The sequence below is a fragment of the Dendrobates tinctorius genome, unplaced genomic scaffold, assembly GCF_039654945.1.
Source record: "Dendrobates tinctorius isolate UK_male_01 unplaced genomic scaffold, ASM3965494v1 ptg000084l, whole genome shotgun sequence".
Lineage (NCBI taxonomy): Eukaryota > Metazoa > Chordata > Amphibia > Anura > Dendrobatidae > Dendrobates > Dendrobates tinctorius.
This window is the reverse complement of record NW_027361752.1, coordinates 43,176,516-43,196,010: the sequence shown is the minus strand read 5'-3', so window position 1 is coordinate 43,196,010 and position 19,495 is coordinate 43,176,516. Positions and strand designations below refer to the sequence as shown.

Sequence of the window (19,495 nt, the reverse complement as noted above, 5' to 3'; positions counted from 1 at the left end):
GAATGTCTCAAGTGGGGTACCACAGGGCTCTGTCCTGGGCCCTGTATTGTTCAACATCTTTATCAACGATTTAGATGAAGGAATTGAGGGTAAACTGATTAAATTTGCTGATGACACAAAGCTAGGAGGGATAGCTAATACTAGAGAAGAGAGAGAGAGGATTCAAAAAGATTTAAATAAACTGGAGAAGTGGGCAGTAACTAACAGAATGGTTTTTAACAGGGAGAAATGCAAAGTACTACATCTGGGCAATAAAAATTAAAAAAGCATATATAGAATGGGAGGAATAGGGCTAAGTGACAGCACATGTGAAAAAGACTTGGGTATACTAATAGATCACAGACTGAATATGAGTCAACAGTGTGATGCAGCAGCAAAAAAGGCAAATGCAGTTCTAGGATGTATTAACAGAAGCATACAGTCTAGATCACGTGAAGTCATTATTTCCCTCTACTCCTCTTTGGTCAGACCTCATCTGGAATATTGTGTCCAGTTTTGGGCACCACATTTTAAAAAAGACATCAACAAACTGGAGCAAGTTCAGAAAAGAGCGACCAGAATGGTGACCGGTCTGCAAACCCTGTCTTATGAGGAAAGGTTGCAGGATTTGGGAATGTTTAGTTTGCAAAAGAGAAGACTGAGAGGAGACTTAATTGCTGTCTACAAATATCTAAAGGGCTGTCACATTGTAGAAGGATCAACTTTATTCTCATTTGCACAAGGAAAGACTAGAAGCAATGGGATGAAACTGAATGGGAGGAGACAGATTAGATATTAGAAAAAACTTTTTGACAGTTAGAGTGATCAATGAGTGGAACAGGCTGCCACGAGAAGTGGTGAGTTCTCCTTCAATGGAAGTCTTCAAACAGAGGCTGGACAGACATCTGACTGGGATGATTTAGCGAATCCTGCTTTGAGCAGGGGGTTGGACCAGATGGCCCAGGAGGTCCCTTCCAACTCTACGATTCTATGATTCTATGATTCTAGGGCAGGTTATGGACTTGAGATTTGGTCAGAGTTATATGGAGAGGGCAGGTTATGGACTGGAGATCTGGTCAGAGTTGTATGGAGAGGGCAGGTTATGGACTGGAGATTTGATCAGAGCTGTATGGAGAGGGCAGGTTATGGACTGGAGATTTGGTCAGAGTTGTATGACGAGGGCAGGTTATGGACTTGAGATTTGGTCAGAGCTGTATGGCGAGGGCAGGTTATGGACTGGAGATTTGGTCACAGCTGTATGGAGAGGGCAGGTTATGGACTGGAGATTTGGTCACAGCTGTATGGAGAGGGCAGGTTATGGACTGGAGATTTGGTCACAGCTGTATGGAGAGGGCAGGTTATGGACTGGAGATTTGGTCACAGCTGTATGGAGAGGGCAGGTTATGGGCTGGAGATTTGGTCAGAGCTGTATGGAGAGGGCAGGTTATGGACTGGAGATTTGGTCACAGCTGTATGGAGAGGGCAGGTTATGGACTGGAGATTTGGTCACAGCTGTATGGAGAGGGCAGGTTATGGACTGGAGATTTGGTCACAGCTGTATGGAGAGGGCAGGTTATGGACTGGAGATTTGGTCACAGCTGTATGGAGAGGGCAGGTTATGGACTGGAGATTTGGTCAGAGCTGTATGGAGAGGGCAGGTTATGGACTGGAGATTTGGTCACAGCTGTATGGAGAGGGCAGGTTATGGACTGGAGATTTGGTCACAGCTGTATGGTGAGGGCAGGTTATGGACTGGAGATCTGGTCAGAGTTGTATGGAAAGGGCAGGTTATGGACTGGAGATTTGGTCAGAGCTGTATGGTGAGGGCAGGTTATGGACTGGAGATTTGGTCAGAGTTGTATGAGAGGGCAGGTTATGGACTGGAGATTTGGTCAGAGTTGTATGGAGAGGGCAGGTTATGGACTGGAGATTTGGTCAGAGTTGTATGGAGAGGGCAGGTTATGGACTGGAGCTTTGGTCAGAGCTGTATGGAGAGGGCAGGTTATGGACTGGAGCTTTGGTCAGAGCTGTATGGAGAGGGCAGGTTATGGACTGGAGATTTGGTCAGAGCTGTATGGAGAGGGCAGGTTATGGACTGGAGATTTGGTCACAGCTGTATGTAGAGGGCAGGTTATGGACTGGAGATTTGGTCACAGCTGTATGGAGAGGGCAGGTTATGGACTGGAGATTTGGTCACAGCTGTATGGAGAGGGCAGGTTATGGACTGGAGATTTGGTCACAGCTGTATGGAGAGGGCAGGTTATGGACTGGAGATTTGGTCAGAGTTGTATGGAGAGGGCAGGTTATGGACTGGAGATTTGGTCACAGCTGTATGGAGAGGGCAGGTTATGGACTGGAGATTTGGTCACAGCTGTATGGAGAGGGCAGGTTATGGACTGGAGATTTGGTCAGTGCTGTATGGTGAGGGCAGGTTATGGACTGGAGATTTGGTCACAGCTGTATGGAGAGGGCAGGTTATGGACTGGAGATTTGGTCAGAGCTGTATGGAGAGGGCAGGTTATGGACTGGAGATTTGGTCAGAGCTGTATGGAGAGGGCAGGTTATGGACTGGAGATTTGGTCAGTGCTGTATGGAGAGGGCAGGTTATGGACTGGAGATTTGGTCACAGCTGTATGGAGAGGGCAGGTTATGGACTGGAGATTTGGTCAGTGCTGTATGGAGAGGGCAGGTTATGGACTGGAGATTTGGTCACAGCTGTATGGCGAGGGCAGGTTATGGACTGGAGATTTGGTCACAGCTGTATGGAGAGGGCAGGTTATGGACTGGAGATTTGGTCACAGCTGTATGGTGAGGGCAGGTTATGGACTGGAGATCTGGTCAGAGTTGTATGGAGAGGGCAGGTTATGGACTGGAGATTTGGTCACAGCTGTATGGTGAGGGCAGGTTATGGACTGGAGATCTGGTCAGAGTTGTATGGAGAGGGCAGGTTATGGACTGGAGATTTGGTCACAGCTGTATGGTGAGGGCAGGTTATGGACTGGAGATTTGGTCACAGCTGTATGGAGAGGGCAGGTTATGGACTGGAGATTTGGTCACAGCTGTATGGAGAGGGCAGGTTATGGACTTGAGATTTGGTCAGAGTTGTATGGAGAGGGCAGGTTATGGACTGGAGATTTGGTCAGAGTTGTATGGAGAGGGCAGGTTATGGACTGGAGCTTTGGTCAGAGCTGTATGGAGAGGGCAGGTTATGGACTGGAGATTTGGTCAGAGCTGTATGGAGAGGGCAGGTTATGGACTGGAGATTTGGTCAGAGCTGTATGGAGAGGGCAGGTTATGGACTGGAGATTTGGTCAGAGCTGTATGGAGAGGGCAGGTTATGGACTGGAGATTTGGTTAGAGCTGTATGGAGAGGGCAGGTTATGGACTGGAGATTTGGTCAGAGCTGTATGGAGAGGGCAGGTTATGGGCTGGAGATTTGGTCAGAGTTGTATGGAGAGGGCAGGTTATGGACTGGAGATTTGGTCAGAGTTGTATGGAGAGGGCAGGTTATGGACTGGAGATTTGGTCAGAGTTGTATGGAGAGGGCAGGTTATGGACTGGAGCTTTGGTCAGAGCTGTATGGAGAGGGCAGGTTATGGACTGGAGATTTGGTCAGAGTTGTATGGAGAGGGCAGGTTATGGACTGGAGATCTGGTCAGAGCTGTATGGAGAGGGCAGGTAATGTACTGGAGATTTGGTCAGAGTTGTATGGAGAGGGCAGGTTATGGACTGGAGATCTGGTCAGAGCTGTATGGAGAGGGCAGGTTATGGACCACAGATTTTCTTAGAGGTGTGTGGATGGGATGGGCTATAGAATGGAGATTTAGTCAGAGATGTATGCAGGGGACAGGTTATTACCTAGAAATCAGGTTAGAATATCTCATTCAGCCATGTAGTAGCTGCTGCTGGGTATTGCAGATCCGCTCCTATTTCTTCGAATACGGGCAGCTGTGCAGTACGAGGACGTGGCCACTACATATTTGAAAAAGTCGTGCTGTTCAACTCCACAACTGATAACTTCTGCCGCCTGCAACTGGAACAGCTGATCGCGTGGGTGCTGGATCCCCACCAATCGGATATTGATAACATATCCTAAGGATACGTCATCAACATAAAAGTAGTGGAGCAACCCTTTAAATTCTACAATTGCAATACCACACATTTCGGAAAGATGGCAGCCATGTCTTCTAGTCCCGTTCAACCCCTTAACGAGGTTTTCCACACCAGGGCAAACTTTGAGCAAGCAGTGCATCTTGACGAATATGAACAGTGTGTAGTGGTCACACTGTTAGAATTCAGCTCTACTAGCCGATTCGAGCGGCCGCCACCACGATTTTAGTATTTGCAGTAACATCCCGACTAAGGTCTCATCCAATTCTATCAGCAGAACATTGAAAAGAAGTCAGATGTGACCACAGATATAAAAGTCACATACTTGTGGTCACCATTGGCTGGCAGCAGTACACTATGCACAGTCAGCATTCAGCACGCTGCACTGCTTCATGAAAGTCTGGCAAATCTTTGCAATGATTTATGCCTACTAAAGAGTTAACAGGTAGGGAATTTATCAATGTAAAGAAAATGCTTTTGTCCAGTTTTGTAAAAAAAAAGCTGGCAAGTACTTTGCTGGAAGCCACACGCCTGGCACGTGCTCTGATGGTGCTTCCAGTCCTGGTAAGTGCTTTGTTGGTGGCCCCAGTACTGGCAAGTGCTGTGCTGTTGGCTCCATTCCTGACACGTGCTCTGCTGTTGGTCCCAGTTCTAGCACATGACCAGCTGGTGGCCCCATTCCTGGCAATTGCTCTGCTGGTGGCCCCAGTCATCTCAAATGATCTGCTGGAGGCTACAGGCCTGGCAAGCTTTCTGCTGGTGCTCCCAATCTTGGCAAGTGCTCTGCTGGTGGCCCTAGACCTGGCAAGTGTTCTGCTGGTGGCCCTAGTCCTGGCAAGTGTTCTGCTGGTGGCCCTAGTCCTGGAAAGTGCTCTAGCTCTTGACACTAACCCAACCTAGCAATGCTCCCTGATACAGACCGAAGGCTACACTATTATGACAGTTACTATAATCTGTACCGATATCTTGTGCATACAATGTGTATGGATACCGGCAGTACACACAGTTGCCAATATCTGCTGAACAGATTGCGGGCACAGTTCAAAAGTTGCAAATAAACTTTACTTTTTGTCAGAAAAGTTAATCATGGTAATTTGCAATGGACCCTCACTTTCTCATCCAAGCAACCCTATATCCCAAGCCTGTTTAGATTCACCAGATCAGCTTTTCAACCACCTGTCCTTATGGGTGTATTTTTTCCTTAGAGAACACATGAATAGACTGGGCGCCTTTTAGGAAGACTCTCTCTCCAACCTGATTAACTTACACAGTTACAGTTCTGAGCAGACACTATATCTGCCCTACCAGGCACAGTAGATAGCTTTATAGGCATAAACCATCTGATAGACTTCCTGTAAAGAGGACTTGCCATTAACCGTAATTATGTAATATTTTTACCTGGGGTAAATGCCGCTGTTCTCCTGAACCCAACGTTGTTTTTCTTTCGTTCCTTAGACTCTCCGTTCCTGAGATATGGCCTCCTCTTCCCTGTATACAAATCAAGTCTTTTTTAGCAAGTGGGCGTGGTTCTTTTCTCTAGGTGACTACTTGATGACCACACCCCCTTAGCTAATGAGACTAGACTTGTATACAGGGAAGAGAGGGTCATATCTCAGGAACGGAGAGGCGCAGGAACAAAAGAAAAACAACGCCGGATTCAGGAGAACAGCGGCATTTACATCAGATTAAAATATATATTATTTATGGCAAATGATAGATCCTCTTTGAAGCAAGATCCTCACTTTTTTAGGCTGCCACCAAACATGGATAATATATATTTATTTACTTTATTCTGGATAGACCTAATGATGAAGAGTTAAAAAGAAAAAAACTATATTAAAAGAAGGGCTGGGATTTCACCTAATAATTTGCAAGATAATGAATTTCTAACACTACCCGTGGAGCACTTCACTCGTCATTACCACGATTAACAGGAGCAGATGTATATAGCAAATAAGAGATACGAAGACTTTTTTCCTAAGTCGTAGAAAATTACAAATCTTCTCTCGGGAACAGGTAAACATATCCTCCGGCTATAGTTAAAGAAATTGTCAACGGATGAATCTAAAAGGTAACATATTCATTCATTACTTCGTTCAATTAAAAAAAAAGATAATTTCTTGTACAGATTGCTAAAAATGGACCCTTTGAGTCTGGGCAATAATGGGCGAGCCAGCCAGGAACGCTTCCCCGCTCCTTCCCTGAGCAGGTCTATGGTATTTATAATTGCAAAACTCTTAATTGCCAATGACATACCAAATACATTTTAATTACTGTTTCAACACTATGATTAATCGGTGAATTTATTAACTCTTATAACTCAGGGGGCTTAGTTTAGCGAGAGTAATGAAACCACATTGCAATAAACCCACTAATTAACAAGTAAATATTCATAGATGACTTTGAACATACTTAGCCAAATGGAAACAGATTTTTAGTGATTTTTTTTTCTTTTCCCCGGTATTAAACAATGCATCAGATTTGGTCTCGGCGCATATGAAATTATCTGCATAAGATAAGGCTATTTATCAGAGTGATGGCTGAAAAACTTGTACGTTCCTGGCAGATGGAAAATAAGTCAAATGTGAAAAAAAAAATAGACAAATTGCTTTCTTAGAGAGAAAAAAAATTACTTTTTTAGAGCACAGAATTTGCCATTTATCTCCTGCAATGCAATAAGTTTACAAGCGCAACGGCCAAAATTTAAAAAAAAAAGTCATACCAAGTGACAAAGTTATCAGGAGTGCAGCCTTGTCGTAAAGCGTATATAAATCAAGTCTTATTAGTCAAGTGGGCGTGGTCCTCTGCCCTTTGTGGGTGTTTTTTCTTGAGGACCACGCCCAATTGCCTTACAAGGTTCAATTTAAATGCAGGAAAGAAGAGGCCATATCTCAGGAGAGGAGGAACAAAAGAAAAAACGCCCAAATTCAGGAGAACAGCGGCATTTACCAATGTTGTTGCTCTATAAGTTTTCGTTACCAAATAACAATAAAATTAGGATCATCGGAGTCTGGACTCATTCTATTCAAAGGCCCCCATAGCAGCTATAGTGGCAGAATTTATGACACCTATGCTCTTCCATGTAGGGGTCCATGAGCAATAGAGCAACTCTTCATTTCAATTTTATCATCGGTGTCTCCACATGGATCAGTCCAAGTGGATTAATCCCTTTAAGGAGGAAATTTTATTGTACTCTGTATTGTGAATTGCATTGGCCAATGTAGTATTCACTTATACTGTAAGCTAGATATTGTTCCGACCAAACATTTCCACCATTTTACCAAGAAAAATCTTTTTGCCATATTTTCAAAATACAATAAAATTAAAAACTAACAGTAGTTTACACAATGTAACTTAGTGTTGTATAACATAACCAATTAAAAGATGGTTTACTTGACATTAAAATGTTTAAGTACGTTTCCTATCATCTTGTTAAAGGAGTCGTGTCACTTGCCATAAATATGTATTTTTTTTTTGCCTGATGTAAATGCCGCTGTTCTCCTGAATCCGGCGTTGTTTTTCTTTTGTTCCTGCGCCTCTCCGTTCCTGAGATATGACCTCCTGTTTGTATGCTATTCTAGTCTTGTTAGGTTAAGTGGGCGTGGTCCTGAACTCCTCTCTGTGGGTATCTTCTTGATGACCACGCCCACTTACAGGGAAGAAAGAGCCATATCTCAGGAACAGAGAGGCGTAGAAACAAAAGAAAAACATTGTTGGATTCAGGAGAACAGCGGCATTTATATCGGCTTTAAGAATGAATTACGTATTTATGAGCAAGTGATAGGTTCTCTCCAGCTGTTCATCAATTAGATTGGTCACAACTCCTGAGTGACAACCACTCTAAGAACTGCAGATATAACTACGAATGGTACCTTTAACATTCTAATAAAATAGAACAACTCAAGAACTTGTATTTCCTGATGACTTTTTGGCAAAAAAAATTCTTAATAAAAATAGGTTATACATTCCGGTAAACATCGAAAGGATTAAATCATATGATGCTAGTCTCAGCTAAAATATTCCAGATGTGGATATCAATGGTATTCTACGATAATAAACATCACATTTATCTTGCTGTTGTCCATCGTTTTACCACTGAAAGTAATTACTCATCTCTAGGGCACAATCACTGACCAAACAGGCAAGAGGGTAGTCCTCCTTTGGGTACAATTTTCTTTTTTTTTTGCTTAAATGCACATATTTGAGACTAAAAATCACTTTTGCATTTTGGTTTATTTAAAAAAAACAAACAAACTGCACTGTTTGCCTTCTATAGCCTCGATGTTGTACGGTTTACTGTTGCCTGCAGAATGAGTCAACTGAGAATCTGTCAGTGGGCTCATTCTGATGGTCCAAAACCACATTTTTATCTCTTATTTGCCTTTTTCCAACTGATTCATGACCACAGACCACATCGAAGTTGAATGTGCCGGGAAACAAAGAGCCGCTAAAAGCCAAACGGTGCAACATTTTTAACAGAACTGAACTGCAAAAATTCTTTTTAACTTCCAGCTACGCAGTAAAATATCCCCCTATCCTCACACTATGATCATAAGTAACAGTCTAGAACGAATTCCACTGGGGCAGTCACTTACCTTGCGATGACGAACAAAACGCAGCTAACTCCCAAGCAGGCGAGCAGGACGTACATCCATATGTCAGGAGACAGCGGGTTGAGGAAAGAAAAGACGCCGGGATTGGTGCCATTGGGTTTCCGATATAAGATACTGATTCCCAGGGTCATGAAAGGCTTGGAGAAGTCTATGACCTTCTCTCTTACGTAGGTGATGGTGAGAGGAGCCACAGCCAGGTCGGCTTTCTGTCAACGAGAAAAACATCCTTTAGTGTTTAGTGGGAAAACCCCTTTAAATATCTACAGAGGTTCCAAATCAACAAGAAAATCAATAAAATGTAGTAAGCAAGCTGACAGTGACCATAATGTTCGTGCCCTAGTCCATGGTGTTCAGTGGTTTAGTAACCAAGCTATCAGTGACCATTAGTTTAGTTCCCAAGCTCCTGGTGTCCAGTGGTTTAGTAACCCAGCCGGATAGTGTCCATAACCTGAGTGTCACTCGTGTACAGAGGCTTGGTAACCCAACTGGCAGTATTAATTACGGTAGTTAATTGCCCTAGTCCCTGGTGGCCAATTGTTTAGTAACCCAGCTGGATAGTGACCATAAGGTTAGCCCCAGTCTCCGCTGTGCAGTGGTTTGAGAAACACAGCTACTAGTATCAATTAGTTTAGTGCTGGAGTTCCTGGTGTTCAGTGGTACACTAACCCAGCTGGTGGTCTCCATTAGTTTAGTGTCCCAGTGCCAGGTTTTCAGTGGTTTAGTAACCCACCTACCAGTCCTACCAGTGTCAATTTGTTAATGACCCTCGTCCCTGGTGTTCAGTGGTTTAGTAACCTAGTTGGATAGTTTCTATATGCTGAGTGCCCCAATCCTTGGTATCCAGTGGTTTAGTAAGCCAGCTGCATATACAGTATTAGTTAAATGCTCTAGTCCCTGGTGTCCAGGGGTTTAGTCCTACTGGATAGTGACCATTACCTTAATACCCCAGTCCCTGGTATCCAGTGGTTTAGTAACCCAGCTACCAGTGTCCACTAGTTTAGTTTCAGAGTTATTGGTGTCCAGTGCTTTAGTAACCCAGGTGGTTAATGACCATAACCTTAGTGTCCAAATCCTTGGTGTCCAGTGGCTTATTAACCCAGCTATTAATGTTCATTAGTTTAGTTCCCAAGCTCCTGGTGTCCAGTGGTTTATTAACTCAGCTACTAGTGTACATTAGGTTAGTTCCTGAGTTACTGGTGTCCAGTGGGTCAGTAACTCAGCTCTATTGTGACCATAATCTTAGTGTCCAGGTCGCTGGTGTCCAGTAGCTTAGGCTGTATAGTGGTCATAAGCTTAGTACCCCAGTCCCTGGTGTCCAGTGATTTACTAACTCTTGGTTTAGTGTAATGCATGGTCTCTCATTCATTATACCAAAGATAACCCCCCGGTTTTCACTGGCCGTACGACTTAGATATTCGTTACCCGTCTATGCAGTGGGCTGTAGGGCCAGTGAGGACTGTGCACGTAGCGGTATAATTACTTTGCCAGTCAGCTTCTTCTGCTGCTTGGCACGTAGCCCACCCCATGCACAATCACAGAGAAAATCCCACAACCCAGCTGATTAACGAGCAGGCCTGGCTAAGTCCTGAGAGTTTCTTTTGAAGGACTCTGCTCGGGTGAAGCATGTAAGCCTACGGGCGAGGGGCCACCATGACCACATTATGTGACGTCACTTTCTGTATCTCTATGAAACGAGTCTTACGAAATCGATCTAGTCTTCCCATATTGTCAGCTGGGGTCATCTATATTATTGTTATTAAATATACGGCCTTTTTATTTTTAAGTAGTTCTTTGGCGTAGGATTTACTGGAGGACTCAGTTTTCCCACTCCGCAGACATTACATGGCAATCTTAAATGAGAATTCATCACGCCGGCAAACCCAACGAGGCTTTAATGATGGATTGAGATAGTCATACATGGCAGTCTCATCTCAGCATGAATCAGGTCTCGTAAGAACAGTACGGCGGCATCTTACATGATCGATGAGCTCTCGGACCATTCCATTCCACTCCCCTTTGTCGTTCTGTGCCCCGTATTTTCCATCTGCTACCAGTCTGACTTCATATATAAAGCCCAGGATGTTAGAGAGTTCCTTGAGTAAATCCAAGCAGTAGCCCTCGAATCTGTCATTTCCATACAATGGCTTGTCAGATTTCTTGTACATGACGTAGGGATCCTCCTACAAGGATTAATATGAGGCACTGTTACGTCAGGTAGCAGGAATGTTATATGATTAAAGGGGTATTCCAGCCTAAACGAGTTTTCATCATTCACCTATCCTGATGATAAATGCAAGACTGGTGGAAGTCTCAATACTGGGACGCACCTCCGACCACCATAACAGGGGCTATGGTAAATGAAGTGCCGGCCTCTCTCTTCAACTCTGTGGCACTGATGAAGGCAGCACAGCACTAGACTACATTTGTATCTTCAGTACCATAATGATCACAGATGTGACATGCCGCCCCAATTTTCTCCACTAGGCCATAGTTTTGCAGTCAGAGAAGAACCAGTGGCGAATTTTCCCAGCTATTATGGATCTGTGAAGTTTCCATCGGTGGGTCAACGCTGAGCCAAGCATTCTTGTGTATGGGGGGACGGTGATATAGCTCTTAGCCAAAACATACATGTCTACGTTATCTATTGTGGGCAACCAGAAGACCAAAGAGAACCAAGACAATCCAGAAATAAGTTTGGGACCACATTTTGAGAAATAACCAAGAGGTCATTTAGCAAAAGTTGAAACATCTCTAAGCTACATCATAAATGGCTTATCACCTATCATACAATACCAAAAAAATGCCAAAAATATTCGGTGTCCAAATAATACAGTTATTAATGCCCAAATAATATCCAAAGGCAGGTTTCCCATAACGCTACTAATTCACAAAATACCACTGAGGAGAGATGGCAAACCTAGAAGTCAATGTCAATCCCTTTAACAAGGACCTTTCACTGACTTGTACCTCCCTCCGATTGGCACTGCTCTACTGGTTTTAACACAATTTTTATTTTTCTTCTGTGCTCCTCTGTTCCAAAGTTACGTTCCTCGGTAATAAAGGTGAAAATTTTCCCTTCAGCCAAAAGAGCGTATTCCACAGTTCCTCTCTGGGTGCGTGGCCATGTTTTGATTGGCCAGAATCAGTAGAGAAAAAACAAACGGCTGCAAAGAAGTTCTGTGGTTTACACCCAGCTGGGATCAAGTGAAAATGTGCATTTTTATTTCTTGGGGGCAAAACTTTAGAACTGAGGGGCACAGAAAAAAAAAAGAAAAACAGTTCCAGAATCAGTAAAGCAGTGGCAATTGGAGGAGATACTAGGTTTTAGCCCCGGCAGACATAATCAAATAAATTATTCCAGATCTAAGTGTTTGCTTTAGGGCTCCCATAAAACTTAGACACGTATTTCGGTGTGATCGGCAGACTAACTTATGTCTATCTGGCTGCCTCCTTAGAATTTCAAAGGCCCATCCGTTTAGCTTGGCGTAGAGATAAGCTACTGCCAGAAAAGTCTGACAGCGGCTCTCTCATAGAGACCAAGGAGCGTCGTTTGGGGCTATAAGGGTCTACTTCACCTAAATGAATTTGGAACCATATTTTGACCACGGACCTAATAAATAACTAAGTGGTCATATACAAAAATTCTAAACGTCTCTATCGTCCATGGGGACCTGTAAGGCTTTATTGGCACTCATTTCTTATGTTTTTCTTGATTTCCTTGATCTCACAGTGACCAACATTCAGCTTCCCACTCTCGTCTTTCATCATTCATGGTCGTTACAAATTGCTCTTCATCTTTGAGTGGAGAGGCGTTCTCCTTTAGTTGCCGGACCCCACACCGGCCACTGAACCTTAGACCCTGATGGCTATGCCCATACTGTGAACATATCTTTTTATTGTCCTCTGCTCAAATGGGTCTATAGTGACTAATTTCTTTTAATATTCTTCAAGGAACTGTCAATCCTCATTTTATTAATTCCTGTCATTGGACTGGATCAATGACTCGCTGGAACAGATATGAATGTAATTATCTCTATTACTTTATAATTGGATTTCCCTGGATACGGAGGATGCTATTCTGCTCCGCCATCGATTGAGGCTATTAACTACTACGTCATGGTGAAGACGAGGGTCAGAGCTAAGCTTTCCTTCCTTTGGGGCAAAGATTAATATTACGGCCTTAGTCCTGGATCTAAATATCTCGGCCAAAGCAGAAGAAAGTTGTATTTTTTTTTTTACTTACCAAGATGGTGGTGACTATAAGTGTCCGGTTGGCTAGTGAGTCCGTTATATTTGTGGATTTGTCTTTCATTCCATCAGTCATATTAAGGCCAATGTTTGAGTTCCAAACCCCAATCTGCAAAGTAGATATTGTGAGATGAGAAGCTTCATCTTAAAACATTTAGTATATCTACAAAACTAATAAGAAAAAACATACCATACATGGAAAGACAGATAAGAAAGGTGAGTGGGTGGAAGGAAGGAGGGAAGGGAAAGAAGGAATTGATGGAAGGGAAGACAGGAATGAGGGAATGATGGAAAGACGGAAGGAAGGAAGGAAGGAAGGAGGGAGGGAGGGAAGGAAGGAAGGAAGGAAGGAAGGAAGGAAGGAAGGAAGGAAGGAAGGAAGGAAGGAAGGAAGGAAGGAAGAAAAAGCAGGTGGAGGAAAGGTGGGAATAATGGAAAAAAGGAAGGAAGGATGGAATAAAATAGAGAAGAAAGATAATGGGGGAGAAGGAAAAAGAGAAGGAAGTTGAAAAGGAAGAAAGGAGAAAAGGAATAAGGAAAGGAAGGAAGGAAGGAAGGAAGGAAATAAGGAAGGAAATAAGGAAGGAAGGGAGAAAGGACGGGTTGAGGAAAGGAAGGAATGATGGAAAAAAGGAAGGAAGGAAGGAATAAAAAAGGGAAGATAATGGGAAGAGAAGAAAAAAGGGAAGGTAGGAAGGAGAAAAAGGAGGAATACGTGAAGGAAATGTGGAGTGAAGGTTTGAGGGGGAAAAAGATGGTGAGTCAGGAGAAAAGGAATTTAATAGGGAAGGAAGGAGTGAAGGACGGAATTGAAAAAGGGAAGCTAAGAAAAAAAAGGGAGCTAAAAAAAGGGAAGAACGATAGAGGGGAGATAAGTAAAAGGGAAGGAAGAAACTAGGGAAGGAATGGAAGCAAAGGAAAGAAGGAATTGAGAGAACGACGGAAAAAAGACAGGAAGAAAGGAAGGGTGGAGGAAAGGAGGGAATGAAGGAAAAAAGGAGGGAAGGATGGAATAAAAAATGGAAGAAAGTGGGAAGAGAAGGAAAGAGATAAGGAAGGAATTAGGGAAGGAATAATGGAAGGAAAGAAAGGATGGAAAGGAATGAAGAAAGGAATGAGGGAGGGAAAGAAGGTAGAAACGAAGGAATGAATTACTTAAAGGGACATGAGATCGGTATCTGCACTGCTCATATTCCCAAAGAGCATGAGGCACACACAAATTGGCCATTTTTTGTGTGCTAAGTACCTCATTTTACCTATATAACAGTAATACAGTGCATATTTGATATACCCAATATTTGCATATATCTCAGTACACACCATGTGCTGCAGTACTTTTTGATATGAAGACAGATATATAGATAGAAATTAAAAAACAGCAGAGCCGCACATATAATGGGTCTTGTATTATCAGGGCCAGTGGTAAAGTCACTTTTTGGAAGTTACAATACGTCGCATAAACATCTTAATATATAACTCGTCCGGTAAGAACGGCTCCTCACGTTCCGCCTCCATTTTACAAATTGTGATTTAGCAACATTTGATTTTGCATAAAAAAAACAGGAAATTTGGCAAATGTCTGAAAGCGACCGCAATAATTGGAGTAAAAGTAACTAAAGCGGGACGAGTTCACACCAGTCAGACTCCATCAGCGGTCACCTGTATAATCGTCTGCACAGATGACAGATTATATTTTCACACACTGCAGCTAGAAATACAGTAAATTTCCTTTCATCCAAATTAACATTTGAACCCCACTTTGTATGCAAATTTTCTCTTCAAAGAGACAATTTCCATATTTTATTTCCCAGAGGAGCATGCATAGCTTATATGTCTCCTCGCTCTGACATGCCAGGCCTGGCATGTCACTCTCCAGAAGCACTACCCCTTGAACCCCATTTTGGAAATCTACAAAACAAGAACCTGAAAAGAAAAACAGATTAGACAATTCCTTCCTACGCATCTTAATTACTTCTCTATGACATTGAATAATCCCGAATATTTGACAATCATGTTCCATTCATGCCGGGAATCTCAATGATCACGATATTAGGGTTCTAAAGTCCCCCTATAGAAGGGAACACGCCATACGCCTCCATTCCCTGCCGTTGGTACTGTCGGTGATGTGTCTGTCAATGACATAGACAAGGAAAAGGCGATTCTGCGCATGTGCTGCAATTAGTCAACTTAAACTGCGGAATTCAGCGCCCCGCTTTCGGGATTGTTGACCCCGCATAATTATCAATTTATCACCAACCCTTTAACACTTTTTTTTTTGTGGGGGGGGGGGGGGGGGTGTCTCCCAGGCTTCAGATTATTATTCAGGTTTGTGCTAGAAATGAAAAATATATATATTCCTTCTCCTCCTCTGGTAAATTAATCATCTTCTGCTGAAGCTGTCAACAATCAGAAAAACCGAAGGGACAATTTGTCCTGTAAGAAATCGACTGCAAAGAATTAATAATAAGTATATAATATGCGGCAGCCAGTATTTATGAATCCATCACCTGACAAGACGGAGGCGTCATTTCAATATCCATCACCGCAGCGCCAGTTGCTCTGTCATCGACAGTGGTGGACACATATCGAGCACAGTGTGTGAAAAGTAGATACAGTATATCTATCCATTAGAGCTGAGGGAGCGTGCTGGGATAAGGTGTCATCCGCCGTGCTCGGGTGCTAACCGAGTGTTTTCGACATGCTCGAATAATAAGTTCTTGTCCCCGCGGCTGCATGTCTTGCTGCTGTTCAACAGCCACAACACATGCAGGGATTACCTAACAAACAGCCGCAAGACATGCAGCTGCGGGGACAAGAACATATTATTCGAGCACCAGAGCATGGCGGATAACACCTAATGCAAGCATGTTCGCTCATCAATACTATCTATTATCTATCATCTTTTATTTATCTGTCTATCATCTATCTGTTATCTATCTATTATCTATCATCTATCTATTATCCATCTATTATTTATTTATCTATCTATCATCTATCTATCTATTATCTATCTAGGCCTGTATTCGAAGTCCCCTGGTCCCAGTGCCTGAACATTGTCCCCTGATCCATGTGTGGCCAGTCCCTAACTAGTTTCCTAGACCGGTGTGAGGGTCCTGTCAGCGCCGGCGTGCAGCCTCCGCTGAGCAGGAACTCACCCGCACTGTAGGGGGCCAGGGGTCAGGTACGGCCGGAAAGTACAAACAGGACCTGGGGACGCTGAAGTTTAGCAAGCAGTGAAGGACCTACGGTCATGTGACTGCAAGGGGCAGGGCTTAGCGCCCTGCTTCCAGAGATGGCAGGACACTAAACAGAAATACTCAAGAGTCAGGCAAAACAGAGGTCATACACAGAGATAGCAGTAAAGTAACAGGGATGAGACAGAACGCATAGTCGGGGCCAAGCAGGGGTCAAAACCAAACAGACATAGAAGGTACCAAGCAGAATCCAACAAGCAATATCCAGAGAACAGACCGAGTCATACACAGAGTATCAAGCAACCAGAACACAGCACAAACACACTCAGGGGTCACCACACTACACTGTGTTCCAAATTATTATGCAAATGATATTTTTCTCTGATTTTCCTAAATAGTCAGTACAAATGACAGTCAGTCTAATAAAAGTCATCACCCGTTAGAGTATACATCAAATTTTATTGAAGAAACCTCCCAATGATAACAGTATAATCTCCAAAATGAATAAAAACTCAAATTGCACTGTTCCAAATTATTAGTCACATTAGAATTTCTAAACATTTGATCTGTTTTAAAGAACTGAAAATGTTCATTTGTGGAATTTGCAGCATTAGGAGGTCACATTCACTGAACAAAAAAGCTATTTAACTCCAAAACATCCTAACAGGCCAAGTTACATGCTATCATAGGAACCCTTCTGTGACATCATCTTCACAATTCTTGCATCCATTGAACTTGGGAGTTTTTGGAGAGTTTCTGCTTGGATTTCTTTACATGGAGTCAGAATAGCCTCCCAGAGTTGCTGTTTTGATGTGAACTGCCTCCCACCCTTATAGATCTTTTGCTTGATGATACTCCAAAGGTTCTCTACAGGGTTGAGGTCACATTAGAAGATGGTGGCCACACCATGAATTTATCTCCTTTTATGCCTATAGCAGTCAATGACTCAGAGGTATTCTTTGCAGCATGAGATGGTGCATTGTCATGCATGAAGAGGATTTTGTTCCTGAAGGCACGTTTCTACTTTTTATACCATGGAAGACAGCTGTCAGTCAGAAACTCTATATACTTTGCAGAGGTCATTTTCACACCTTCAGGAACCTTAAAGAGCCCTACCAGCTGTTTCCCCATGATTCCGGCCCAAAACATGACTCCTCCTCCTCCTTGCTGAAGTCGCAGCCTTGTTGGGACATAGTGGCCATCCACCAACCATCCATCTGGACCATCCAGGGTTGCTCGACACTCATCAGTAAACAAGACTGTATGAAAAATAGTCTTCATGTATGTCTGGACCCACTGCTACAATTTCTGCTTGTGAACACTTTTTAGGGGTGGGAGAATAGTAGGTTTATGCACCACAGCAAGCCTTTTAAGGATCCTACACCATGAGGTTCGAGGGACTCCAGAGGCACCAGCAGCTTTAAATATCTGTTTGCTGGTTTGTAATGGCTTTTTAGCAGCTGCTCTCTTAATGCGATGAACTTGCCTGGCAGAAACCTTCCTCATTCTGCCTTTATCAGCACAAACATGTCTGTGCTCAGAATCAACCACAAATCTCTTAACACTACGATGGTCACGTTTAAATTTTTGGGAAATATCTAATGTTTTCATCTCTTGACCAAGGCATTGCACTATTTGATGCTTTTCAGCAGTAGAAAGGTCCTTTTTCTTTCCTAAATTCCTTGAAACCTGTGCCCTGCTTAATAATGTGGAACATCATTCTTAAGTAGTTTTCCTTTAATTGGGCTCACCTGGTAAACTAATTATCACAGGAATTTGAGATTGATTTCAGTGATCCAAAGAGCCCTGATACACAATACCATCTATGAGTTTATTTGAAAAACAAAAAATTACATCTTTATGACACTTAAATCCAATTTGCATAATAATTTGGAACGCAGTGTATGCCAAGGGCGAAAGTATATAACGGACAGGGATTGGAGTTTCCCAGGGGTTTAAGAAGCTCTCCCAGAACCAAAAAGAGGCCACAATCAATAACCCAAGGGGTGCAGGTCAAAACCTGCACTGAGCTCCAGACATTAACCCCTGCCGTGCAGCTCAAAAACCTGCACTGGGATCATGACAGTACCCCCCTCTCAACGGGGGGCCTCTGGACCCCCAGGCTTCCCCGGGTACTTGGCATGGAAAGCCCGAACCAGGCAATCTGCATGTACAGAGCGAGCAGGGACCCATGAGCGCTCCTCTGGTCCATATCCCTTCCAGTGGACCAGTTACTGCAAAGAGCGGCGCACCCGCCGAGAGTCCACAATATGTCCGACCTCATACTCCAATTGACCCTCCACCAGCACTGGAGGAACAACAGGCTCGGAGTCCTCTTCGACAGACCCTACGGATTTCAACAGAGATTTATTGAACACATTGGATACTTTTAAGGCGGCGGGGAGACGCAACCTATATGCCACTGGGATGACTATCTCCATAATCTCGTACGGACCAATGAACTTTGGTCCCAACTTAGCTGATGGTACCTTTAAGTTGATGTTACGTGTGGAAAGCCAAACCTTCTCTCCCACTTGAAACATGTGTCCTGAGGCTCTCTTTTTGTCAGCAAAATATTTGTACCTCCCCTGGGCCCGAGAGATATTACGCTGGACTTCAGCCCAGAGGTTTTTTTAACCATTGAACAGACCCCTCTACCCCTGGACAACCAGAATCCACCCATGAAAACTCCCCAAAATGCGGATTAAACCCATAGTTAATCAGGAATGGGGACATGTTGGTGGACTGACTCACCCGGTTGTTAAAAGCGAATTCCGCCAACGGTAACGCATCACACCAATCCTCCTGTCTGGCGGAGGTCAGACACCTGAGAATTTGTTCCAGGGATTGATTGGTGCGTTCTGTCTGACCATTACTCTCCGGGTGATATACCGACGAGAAGGAGAGTGAGATGCCCAATTTCATACAGAACGCCCTCCAAAATTTGGCCACAAACTGCACAACTCTGTCAGACATAACATTCAGGGGTACCCCACGCAATCGTACCACATGCTGCACAAACAACCTTGACAATGTTTCTGCTGAGGGTAATGCTGCCAAGGGAATGAAATGGGCCTGTTTAGAAAACCTATCCACCACCACCCAGATCACGGTATTGCCCCTGGAAGGTGGAAGGCCGGTAATAAAATCCATGGAAAGATGAGTCCATGGCCTATCAGGAACCGGTAAAGGTATGAGTTCCCCAGCCGGCCGGTTATGCGAGCTTTTGGAACGGGCACACACGCCACAAGCAGAAAAAAATTTCTTGACATCGGACCTTAGTGAAGGCCACCAAAAACCCCTGGCTACTGCCTCTCTAGAGGCCGTGATACCTGGATGAGCACTCAGCCT

At 43.7% G+C, this 19,495-nt stretch overlaps 1 protein-coding gene across 10 annotated transcripts in view; it reads right to left on the bottom strand.

Annotated features, from left to right (window-relative positions):
• GRIK1 (glutamate ionotropic receptor kainate type subunit 1) overlaps positions 1-19,495 on the bottom strand; it is a 437,138-nt gene that overhangs the window by 77,510 nt on the left and 340,133 nt on the right. For all 10 annotated transcript variants that reach the window (XR_012233956.1, XM_073584576.1, XM_073584579.1 and 7 more), the window contains 3 exons: positions 12,946-13,059; positions 10,679-10,882; positions 8,685-8,908 (listed from right to left, as the gene is read on the bottom strand). Coding sequence is in view for 9 of the 10 variants with exons in the window: in XM_073584576.1 (XP_073440677.1) it covers positions 8,685-8,908; positions 10,679-10,882; positions 12,946-13,059 (542 nt within the window). In the remaining variant the exon portion in view is untranslated. The remainder of the gene's footprint in view (positions 1-8,684; positions 8,909-10,678; positions 10,883-12,945; positions 13,060-19,495) is intronic.